Consider the following 11,068-nt stretch of genomic DNA (forward strand, 5'->3'; position numbering starts at 1 on the left):
GCCATGTGTCCCTCAGTGTTGATTAACAGAACCCTGATATACAACTGTAGAACAGAAATGTCTGACGTGTGCTTGAATGTTTCCACACACACAGTCTCTCTCTATATCTGTCCATCTGTCCGTCTGTCTCACTGTACACACACACACACACACACGACACCTCACAGTTGTGGGAGACTGTAGGAGTTGATGTCTCGTTTGTAGCGCTCTCCACGGTGCGTCTCCAGGTAGGGACCCCAGGCCTCCGTCGGAGAACACATCTCTTTCAAACGCTGCATACACACATACACTAATTAGTTTTGACACCTGATGAACATATCTAAGAATTACACAGTAGGCTATACTTTATACAGTTTAACACATGACTACAGCTACACACATATGCACACCTGCAATGGTCCTCCCAATGCTCTGATGAACTTGTAAATAGCGATGATTGGGATCCAGATGAGACAGAAGGCAGTGATACACCAGCCCAGTGCTATGCCCCACCATGGGTACTGTACACCTGCATAAGTTGGGACCTCGAAGGTGAACAGAGACCAGGCCAGAATCACCTGCAGCAAAAACAGTCTGGGTCAGGGCTGAGAGGCCGAGGGGGAGGGAACTTGAGTGAATGGAATACCTTGAGGCAGTATGGATAGATGGATGAATTGCTTACGATGATGACACAGGGGGAAATAAAGTACCAGCAGGATCTCCACCAAAACCAGAACCATAAGCTCTTGGTGCCAATCATCATTTCTATGTCTTTAATGAATCTGTTTCCACCTTTGTTTTAGAGACACACACGCACAAACACAATTGTCATTTGCATTTATTATGAATTGTTTATCATCTATACTTGTTTCTTATTATGCAATCACTACTAATCCCTATAATAATCATCTCTCGGTCCAGGTGTACCGTATATGTAAATGACTCCAAGGACCTCAAGGACAGCAATCATCAACCGGACCCAGCCTCCGCAGAACTGATCCATCAGAGTCACCCAGTAGATCCCTCCCTACACACACACACACACGCAAAATGTATATGGTAAACAAGTTTGCAGAGACTTGTGAGGGCAGTACCAGGATGTTGATGTGTGGGAGAACCTACCCTGGTAACACACAGTAGGCCCAGCAGGAATAAGACTGCACAGGTTACCACGGAGATGATGGAGCGCTTGGATTTCAGGGCTTGAGGGAAGGCATCCTGGAGGCAAGTGGTTAGAACCTCTGAGGACCACAGACAGGGGCTGGGGGTTTACAACAGCACTCCGAAGCTTGTTCCTGGCTGTCGTTGTGGTCAGACATTCTCACCTATCCCAGCAAACTGAGAGTCCAGTCCCAGGGTGAGGAGCATGACGAAGAACAGGATGGACCACAGAGGAGAGATGGGAAGCTTGGAGAGGGCATCTGGGTACACGACGAAGACCAGTCCAAATTCTGCACACACACAAACACACGACTGTCAGGGAACAAATAGATGAAGCCGGGGCAGCATGTACTGTAAGAGGGCATCAAGCAGGCGTGCCTAACCTGCCTGGGCGACCTCCGTCACAGGCTTCCCGTAGATGAATGCCATGTGACCCAGGATGGAGAAGATGGCAAAACCGGCAAACACACTAGTAGCTAAGTCGACACAGAGAAGAAGATGACACAACGTTTGGTCATTCATGAAATCTGAGTGATGAGCTTAACTGCAATCATTTCTGACATGAGTTATGCACGCTCCAAATTCTTACCACAGTTGATGAGGCAGACAACCATGGAGTCCGTATACACATTGTTTTTGAACCTGTTATAGGAGGCTAGGGTGATGATTCCACCGTTTGCTGCAGACAGAGAAAAGAAGATCTGGGATGCAGCATCTTTCCAGACCTGCCACAGACAGACAGACATAAACCGACAGGCTGACAAGCAGAAGTTTATGTCATGTTTATTATCGACATAGCAACAGGATTCCTGTGTCCAGCCACAGGATTAGTGTGACTGAGGTAAAGGTGAGGGGTCAGTACCCGTGGAACCTCACCTCGGCCTCACCCAGCTTAGTGAAGTTGGACTTGGAGCCAATGTAGAAATCGATCCCGTCTTTAGCGCCCTCCAATGTCAAACCTCGGATCAGGAGGATGAACAGCACTACATAGGGGAATGTAGCTGTGACATACACCACCTTGGAGGGAAGGGGGCAAAGGAAGCAGAAACAAAACACACAGATGCAGACATAGTCACTATTGAAAGGGGATGGGGGGAGCCTGAAAAAGACTGAGGCCTCTGGCTTCAGACTCACTTTCCCAGAAGACTTGACACCTTTGTAGATGGCCCCGCCCACAAGGATCCAGCTCAACAGCAGACAGAGGGCCAGGTACCAGACGACTGGCCCAGTTTCATCTATACCACTGGAGCGCTGCAGGACTACCTCACTGAGAGAGAGAGAGAGAGAGAGAGAGAGAGAGAGAGAGAGAGAGAGAGAGAGAGAGAGAGAGAGAGAGAGAGAGAGAGAGAGAGAGAGAGAGAGAGAGAGAGAGAGAGAGAGAGAGAGAGAGAGAGAGAGAGAGAGAGAGAGAGAGACAGAGACAGAGACAGAGACAGAGAGAGGGGGGCAGTGTTGGACAAGCTACTCAGAAATTGTTGTAACCTAAGCAACCAGTTAGAGACAGCTTTTTACAAACACACCATCAGTCTACAACAGTTTCATACACCATAGCCAGTGTGTGTGTGTGTTTGTGTGTATTGTACTCACTCCCAGTATTTTTCACTAGCACTCTTTAGTGTGCTGCTGTTTGAATGACAGGTGCTATTCGTTCCCAGCATCAGGTTGAGACTCTCATTGACAGCTGTCCCATTGCAGATGTCTATACAAAGGCAAGCAGGGCACAGGGGGACAGGGTAAAGATATTGGCCACCTAGAAAGTTTCTAAGATAACCACCTTCTTCCAGTCAGTGCTATTGATGATGACTCACTCTGGCATATAATACTGCAGAGAGGACAGTTCAGTTAAGTACAGTACAGTTCCGAGTAACAAATTTAGAGCATGAAGTTAAACAGAACCTTTAGGTGTGATGCTGCAGTTGCTGGAACATTCACTCCAAGGCAGAGGAAACTGGAAGGAAGAAAACAAGTAGAATAGGGAGTAGGCTATGAGCACATTATAGTAGATGGTTACAATGACGTTCGATAACACCATTGCTATCCCCACACCTGGATAGAGAAAGAGAAGTAAAAAAGGAAAGAGGAAGAGAGAATGCACTCCAGTTACTTGTCAAGTTACATTCATTTTTACAATACAGAGTTGTCCCATTTGGAATTGAGACAGTTGAGCATTCCCAGTCTTACCCTGCATTGCTGGCACAGCCCTCCACACATTGATGGGCCCTTGGCTGCTGAACTGGCCAATGGAGCACTCCAGGAAAAAGAAAGGGATACCAATGACAAACAACATGATGGAGTAAGGGATGAGGAAGGCACCTGGTAATACACATGAAAGAGGAGGGAGAGAGGATCAATAATTGCCATGTCATCGTCCTCCTGTAATTGTGCAAACATATCCTACTCTGGAAAAGCTTTAGTGGTTCAGATGTAGCAACACCAGATGCAGGAACACCAGATGTAGGATCACCAGATGTAGGATCACCAGATGTAGGATTACCAGATGTAGGATCACCAGATGTAGGATCACCAGATGTAGGATTACCAGATGTAGGATCACCAGATGTAGGATCACCAGATGTAGGATCACCAGATGTAGGAACACCACTCACCTCCTCCGTTCTTGTATGCCAGATAAGGGAACCTCCATATGTTTCCCAGACCGACTGCATAGCCAATCATAGACAACAAGTACTCGCTCTTACTGCTCCAGTTTCCCCTCTCTACATTCTCATCTGTGTTCCCATCAGGGGCTTGTTTCTGTTTGTTCTCCCTCAACTGAAACAGACAGATCATACAAATTGAACATACTGCAAATAATAAACGTATTGATTATCTTACGGGTCAAAATCGACTCCAAGCAACAGTAGGGCACAGGACAGTGGTACCTGTCCAGTCTATATTCAGTGTCATATCACATGTTTTTATTTTATATGTGGCTTGATTAATGTATCATTTCTCATTGGCTGCTAGGTGGGTATTGACAAACAGTGCCATGCAGTTTCACTCTTCCAAATCAATACTCAACAGCACGCCAACCTATTCACTTTAAAATGCACAATATTACACCAAACAGCGTACATACTAAAGTTATTACTAGAGCTGAAGGCTCCACCAAAATAATACATATGGCCTAATAAAACGCTATATGATGTTCCTTCTTTCAGTGTTTCTTATCTGTCTAAGCATTGGTTATGATATCCTACCGTGTCAGTAGACGCAGAATTTCTAAAAGCCAAGTTTGTAAAACTGCTCAATCCGACTTTCCTCATCCTGATTTCTTGATGTGAAGCTGTCTGAAGTCTTTCCAGGATGCTTTAGGAACAGTATTTAAAGTCCGGTGTGCTGGAGCGACACTTATACGTCTTTAGCCAATCACTGTCATGATCCATATTTGGAAGACATTCTATTGGACAGAGGTCAGTGATGATCCCGACTACTGCACCCCGACACAATCAGTATTACGAACAATGGCAGTCAGACGTTTGCGCACAAGCAAACTCTTAAAAATACAGTGGCCTTGATATTAATGTGATCTTTTGTGAGGTCAATATGGACAAACACATGAATCCACATAAAAAATTATGTGAGTTGGGATTAGCGACGAAACATTAGCAGACTGGCAAAGCATTTTAGTGTAGCCTATATTAGCCTACATGGAAAAGTTTATCAGGTGAGTAAAACTGCTCATGGTCTTATCTTCAAGCGGTCTCTACCCTAATAATAAAAGGTGACAGCCATTACGTAGCATTTATATGAAACTGTACACTTCTACAGTTCTTACTAGAACACTTATCACAGCGTTGTTTTTTTTTTTTTACTGTGTGTCAGTTCCATTCAGCTAAGCCTACGTCATTAGTGGAAGCATCTCAACATTGCCATGCCAAAGCACTAGCGGACTAACACCGCCTCTTGTTGCCTAACCAGCTGGCTTTTCCGACCACGAAAACATGACAGGTGTACATGACTGTACTGGATCATTCATCAACACATGCTGTGGATGTCATGATAATCAGGAACAACACCAGTCTCATCATAGGATGACGGTCAGGTGGTCAAACCCTCACTCTTCTACCGCAACACTAAGGAGACTGTAAATACCCTAGGATTCAAAAGATGACCAACCACACTGGCCAAACCTTAAGGAAGGCTAAATGTGACATCAACCTCATAACAGAAACTTACATGCGATCCTATCATTATGTAGCCCTACGTGGCGGTAGTTGGTTATGGTTTGGACAGCAAGGTGAAGTTAGTTTCATATTCGACATTCAACATTCGTCTCACATTCGGGCGTCGCGTTAGGGACCGTGTTTAAACTACCCATACCATTTTGAAAAATTATGAATTTTATAATATGTTCATGAATATAAAACTTCAATCGGACACCAGATTATTCTAACAATGTCTGGTATACTTCCACAGCTTTTACTTTTTCAATTAAGTTTCAAACAAAATGATCGAAAATCGCTTACCTCTGAAAATAGAATAATCTGGTGTATATTTAAGATTCTTCAGTACAATTCTGAAAAAGTTATTAATATTAGCGAGGATTTCATGCTATTTTCATGCTAACCCTAACACTGATAACTTTTGTACAGAACAATCTCAAATATAGACCAGATTAGCTATTCTAATAAAGTCTGGCCTACTTCCACACCTTTTATATTTTCAATTAAGCTTCAAACTAAATGATAAAAAATTGCTAATCTCTGAAAATAGCATGAAATTCTCGATAAACTTAATAACTTTCTACACCCTTTACTTTTTCAATTATTTATTTGTATTTTGTTAAAACTTTTATTGAAAAGGTAAAGGGTGTGGAAGTAGGCCAGGCATTATTAGAATAATCTGGTAACAGTTTGAGGCTTTATATCCATAGAAATATTATGAAACACATACATTTTCTAAATTGAAGGGTTTAGTTTTCACCCGGTCCCTAATGCGACGCTGCAAAGTAGCGTCTTCCGAATGTGAGACGAATGTCGAATATGTAACTAACTTCACCTCGGTGGTTTGGACGGCACTTCAATTCAAAATGCCCTAAAACAATTGCTAATATTTCCAGTAGGCTAGAATGTATGCTATTAAATGTATTTCTTTCTAAATTAGCTAGAAGAACTAGCTTCAACTAGCACCAACCAGCACCAACCACCTAACATAATTTTTGTTTGATCCTAAGACTCAGTGGCGATTTTAGACCCATAAAATAAATAAACTAAATTTCATCTCAGCACCCCTAAAAATAATAATAATAAAAAATACAAATAAAAGTATTATTGTTTATTATCACTTGATGCTGGTAGTTCATGAAGAAAGGGGCATCCTTAGTTTTTTCATTCATTCAATATTTTGCAGAAAAATCATGATGGGGGTGGGGTCATACTCCACTTTTAAGACAATGGCAGAGTATGTTCAAGTTCACACACACACACAAACCAAGCAAACACATCCCAGTACATGTAAAAATGGTTACCTTTATTTATTCATTCCATAAGACAGGCACTTAGTATTAAAACACCACAACCTTAGTCAATTTGAAGATCAATACATGCTATGCATTCATGTGTCAATTTTAGCGCCACAGAAAAAGACAAATGCACAAAACAGTTTGCATTGTACAAAGCAACACCGCCATAGCAATAAAAGTGTTGAGCTAGTTTGTAGAGACTAGAAATAACTAATATGGGGTTAGGAAGTATGGAGGCCTTGGGAGTATGATATGTAATTGTACATTTGTGAGTCCGTTCTCTGAGGCCAAGTGATTGAGTAAATACTCATAGCACTGTTCAACACCTGCAAATGCTGTCGCAACAAAATTATGGTTGCAAAAGAATACCAAGAAACATATTGAAAATACTCAATAGTATAATGTATCTACACACCACAAAAGAGTGGTCAAACTGACCATGATCTACTGAGGAGAGGATTAAACATGCATGCTCATTCACACAGACAAGAGTCACCTGAAGCTTTTAGGCAAAAGTCTATGTATTAGCACTACAAGACTATGTGGTATGTAGTTTACAAACTTATTCCAAAAGCTTTTCTTTTTATGAGGTGGCTTTGCAAGTATTATATGTTTAATGAAAACAACACAAATGATCACCTGTAATTAAACAATTGTAGGTAAACATGTTGCAGCTGACCTTTGGGCTATTCAGCCTGTTGCTTCATTCTGTTGCTTCACTTCAGGACCTGATACATTAGCAGTATAAACCAAAACGCTGCCACCTGCTGTAGAAATAGAACTACAGCAATGCAGTTCAGGTCTGTTGCCCTCCAGTGGCAGCATGAAAGCCAGACCAACTTAAAGTATTAGATTCCTATCCCTATTTAGTTTCTCCCCACCAATGGCTAAGGTTAGGAGTTGGGGAAGCTAATCTTAGCCTAGATCAGAATCTAGAGGATTTTCTACAGCTCGATAGTGGCTGCCAGGCGCAGACACAAGGCAGAGTCAGAGGGCACATCCTGGGCACTGATCTCATTCCCATCCAGTCGCAGTGTCCGCAGCTTGGAGAAGTTCATCACATCCACAACACTGCAGAAGCTACCCAGGGTAAACTCTGGAGAGAGAGAGAGAGAGAGAGAGAGAGAGAGAGAGAGAGACAGACCTTGTTTTCAGAATTTATCCTTTGCCATTGGAGTGTGTGTTTTTGTGTCTGTGCCCTACCTTTGATTTGGTTGGCCTGCAGGTACAGGTGCTCCAGGGTGGCACTGACAGGGGGGATCCTCTCTAGCTTGTTGTAGCTCAGGTCCAGCTCCACCAGGCCAGTCACATTGAAGGTGTTTGGGGGGATGCCCTTGTCTGTTATCTGGTTGTGGCCCATGCGGATGTACTGTAGCTGGGAGAACTGGCGCAGGAAGCCCTCTGGAACAGCACTGATGGAGTTGGACTCCAGGTACAGCTGGTGGAGATGCTCTGGCAGACCCTCTGGGACCTGTCAGGGATCCACACAGGACGGTTATCCATTACCAGATGGTAGCACATGCACTCTCACACACATGCACCCATACACACACACACCTTCTTGAGCTTGTTGCCGCTGATATCCAGCAGTGTGAGAGAGTTCAACCCCTTCAGTGAAGCAGCCATATCTGTCACAGCGTTGTCATGGAGATACAGAACGGTTAAGTTGTCCATTCCCTCCAGGGCAGCAGGTGTTACCTAGGCAACAGAGCAAACAGTTCAAGGTTACATAATATATTTCATGTTCATTTCTCCTCATAATCCCAAGTAGGTAATGACGACCAGTAAACAGGTGTTCAGCAGTGCCTGGTGAATTGTCTGAATGTTACCTTGTTGATACTATTGCCATTGAGGCGTAGATCTCGGAGAGAGCGTGGGAGGTTTGGAGGAACACGGGTCAGGTTATTGTGCTGCAGATAGAGGCGTTCAAGACTCTTCAGCTTGGCAAATGCCTGGAGAACATATGGTACAATGGAGGTCTTTGTCAGAAAATAACAGTATTCAGATTGTCCAGCCCATATTAGACTTTGTTAGTCTGCAAAGGAATTAACCTTTTAAGGAGCGAGTTATTTTTCCAAAACGGAAGCTTGCTAGTTTTAGTTAGCTTCCGTTACCTAGCAACCTAGCATAATACTCGTAGCAATGCTACTACCTGCTAGTGTTACTTGTTAGCCTCCTAATTGTAAATTTTGAAGCCATACTATAGCGTTTGTCATTTATTTTTTGTCTATCGGAAAATAGTCGGTTGGAATGTTCAGAATCACATATGTGTGACGCTACTCCTTAACGGGTTAAATCAACTTTAATAACATGTTTGCAGCATGTGCACTTGTATTCACTGCAAATAATTCACATGGACATACTGTACAGTACAGGCCATACTTCAGGACCCACATCCCTGTCCCAACAATCTCCAGCACCACTACCGCATGAGGGGTGTGTTCAGGGGAGTAACATCAGAATCTGTCACACTGTTCAGTCTGGCTGTATATATATGACTGTGTTGATGGGATCCAGATGGCTTTCTACCTTCTTGCCGATGCGGTCGGAGGACAGCTGGTTATAGTGCATCATCATCCACACCAGGCTGGTGGCGTTGGCCAGGGCTTCGTCAGGCAGGGCGGTGATGGCGTTGTGCTGCAGGTACAGGTACTTCATACGGGAGGGCACAGTGGGCATGACCGTCAGCCCACGCCCATCACAGTACATGGCGATAGGGAAGGAGGGAGGACAGTCACACTCTTCAGGGCACTCCCCTCCCGTGTTGTCTGCATGGTAGCCTTGGCTACGCAGGGCTGACAGCCACTGGAAGGGGTCGTGTCTCTGGGAGAGAGACGAGGGAAGAAGGGCAGCAAACAGGAACACACACACCACGCGCATGGTCACACCCTTGCTGGCCGCACGGCTGGGACAGACTGGACACACAGCTCAAACAGCTGGCAGAGAAGGGAGACAGAGAGCTCTGTCACAAGTGTTACACATCATGAATAAATATAAGGAGGATTCTGATGCGCAGGGGTAAAAGATTCCTTACATGTTCCTTACATGTTTAACCACAATGTTTCATCCTATAAGATATATTTAGTGTCCCACTTGCAATCTACAGTCTGGGATTATTAATAGACAAAGTTTTAATTTTTAACTTTGAAAAATCTTCATATGATAGATTATTAATACTTAATGGCTGCAAACATGATAACTGTTATTGTCCCGAGAAGAGATGTGGGGTTAGAAGGATTAACGTTGAAGTCACTGACACAGTTTTTTAAGCAAGGTTGTTTCCTTGACGTTAGCTATGTTTGCTTGTATGCTTTGGGATCCACTGGGAATTTAGAGAGGAAAACGTTTTTTGAGGACTAACTAAATCCTTGAATGTCTCCTCAGTAAATGTTTCCCACAGCTGCCAAACCTTGCACAGTTTTAGGAAGTTAAATAACTATCTATTTATTCAAAGAGGAAAAGATCTCTAAAAGTTGAAGCTGTGTTTTCCATTTCTACATTTCCTCTTTCATATTTTACAATCAACTATTTAAAAGACAAAGACAAACAAACAAAAAAATATTTATATATATGCATGTACACACACGCACACACACACAAGTGCGCGCACACACACACACACACATCCCTACCTGAACAAAGATGCCAGTCCCTCCTCTTCCCCTCTCTCTAAGAAGCTGTTCAAGACTGAGAGGGACTCTGCCAAACACTGTGAAAAACTATCACTCCTTGCTTGCCTTCCTTTTCTCCATCCCCCTCTCTACCCTTCTCTGTCCCCCTGACTGCCCCACGCCACTCCACCCCTCTCTCCCCCCTTCTCTCCTCCCCTCGTCTGCCATCTTTATTTCCACTGCCTGAGCTCCCAGCCCTTCCCAAACTCCCTCCCAGCCTCCCAGCCCCCTCCTGGAGCCCCTCTCTCCCCCAGAGTGAGTGGTCTGAAGTGGGGTGGCTAAGCAGGATTGTTTGCATCTGTGGAGCACATTGAACCCCTCAGCCAAGCTCTCTATATTCTCCGGACTTGAACCCCCTCTGTTCCCCCACAGTGCTGGCGTCCACAGTCCTCTACTCACTGTTTCCTCTAAGTTCTGCTCTTCTCATTAAAGGGGGTGGGTGGGGGACTAGCCTTACCCCAATCTCCAGGGTCCCCCCTCCCGTTCCTACCCATTCCACCCTCATCCCTCTCCACTGACCTGTAGCCATCTCTTGGGGGTTATAGCAATACCGCATACCTGCATATGTCTGTGAGCTGTGTGCTAATACTCATTCAAACGCTGAACTCCAGAGTCTGCCTGGAATGACAAAATCACTTTTCTCAGTCTGAAAATGAGCTTGTCCTAGAACTCACTGTTCAAATATTTCATCTGAGTACCTGGAGAGAATCTACTGTGGTTCTGAGGTCCTATCTTGAGCCTCCTTCAGAGTCTGTGGCCTGCCTCTCCTCTTCTCTCCTTACTCACTTTGTCT

At 44.1% G+C, this 11,068-nt stretch overlaps 2 protein-coding genes across 2 annotated transcripts; both read right to left on the reverse strand.

Annotated features, from left to right (window-relative positions):
- Positions 1 to 161: 161 nt before the first annotated feature.
- slc6a14 (solute carrier family 6 member 14) lies at positions 162 to 4,406 on the reverse strand. The gene is made up of 15 exons (XM_062457839.1): positions 4,341 to 4,406; positions 3,747 to 3,912; positions 3,322 to 3,453; positions 3,037 to 3,186; positions 2,728 to 2,839; positions 2,275 to 2,407; positions 2,017 to 2,157; positions 1,730 to 1,865; positions 1,524 to 1,616; positions 1,305 to 1,430; positions 1,102 to 1,220; positions 907 to 1,006; positions 662 to 771; positions 390 to 557; positions 162 to 272 (listed from the first exon to the last, which is right to left on the reverse strand). Exons 1-15 carry the CDS (start codon positions 4,404 to 4,406, stop codon positions 162 to 164), a joined length of 1,863 nt encoding a protein of 620 aa, XP_062313823.1.
- A 2,185-nt stretch (positions 4,407 to 6,591) lies between these two features.
- fmoda (fibromodulin a) lies at positions 6,592 to 10,375 on the reverse strand. The gene is made up of 6 exons (XM_062468208.1): positions 10,237 to 10,375; positions 9,134 to 9,540; positions 8,434 to 8,556; positions 8,162 to 8,302; positions 7,808 to 8,075; positions 6,592 to 7,700 (listed from the first exon to the last, which is right to left on the reverse strand). The coding sequence occupies exons 2-6, from the start codon at positions 9,482 to 9,484 to the stop codon at positions 7,549 to 7,551; spliced, it is 1,035 nt and encodes a 344-aa protein (XP_062324192.1). The 5' UTR covers positions 9,485 to 9,540; positions 10,237 to 10,375; the 3' UTR covers positions 6,592 to 7,548.
- Between the last annotated feature and the right edge of the window lie 693 nt (positions 10,376 to 11,068).

The sequence above is a fragment of the Osmerus eperlanus genome, chromosome 1 (assembly GCF_963692335.1).
Source record: "Osmerus eperlanus chromosome 1, fOsmEpe2.1, whole genome shotgun sequence".
NCBI lineage: Eukaryota > Metazoa > Chordata > Actinopteri > Osmeriformes > Osmeridae > Osmerus > Osmerus eperlanus.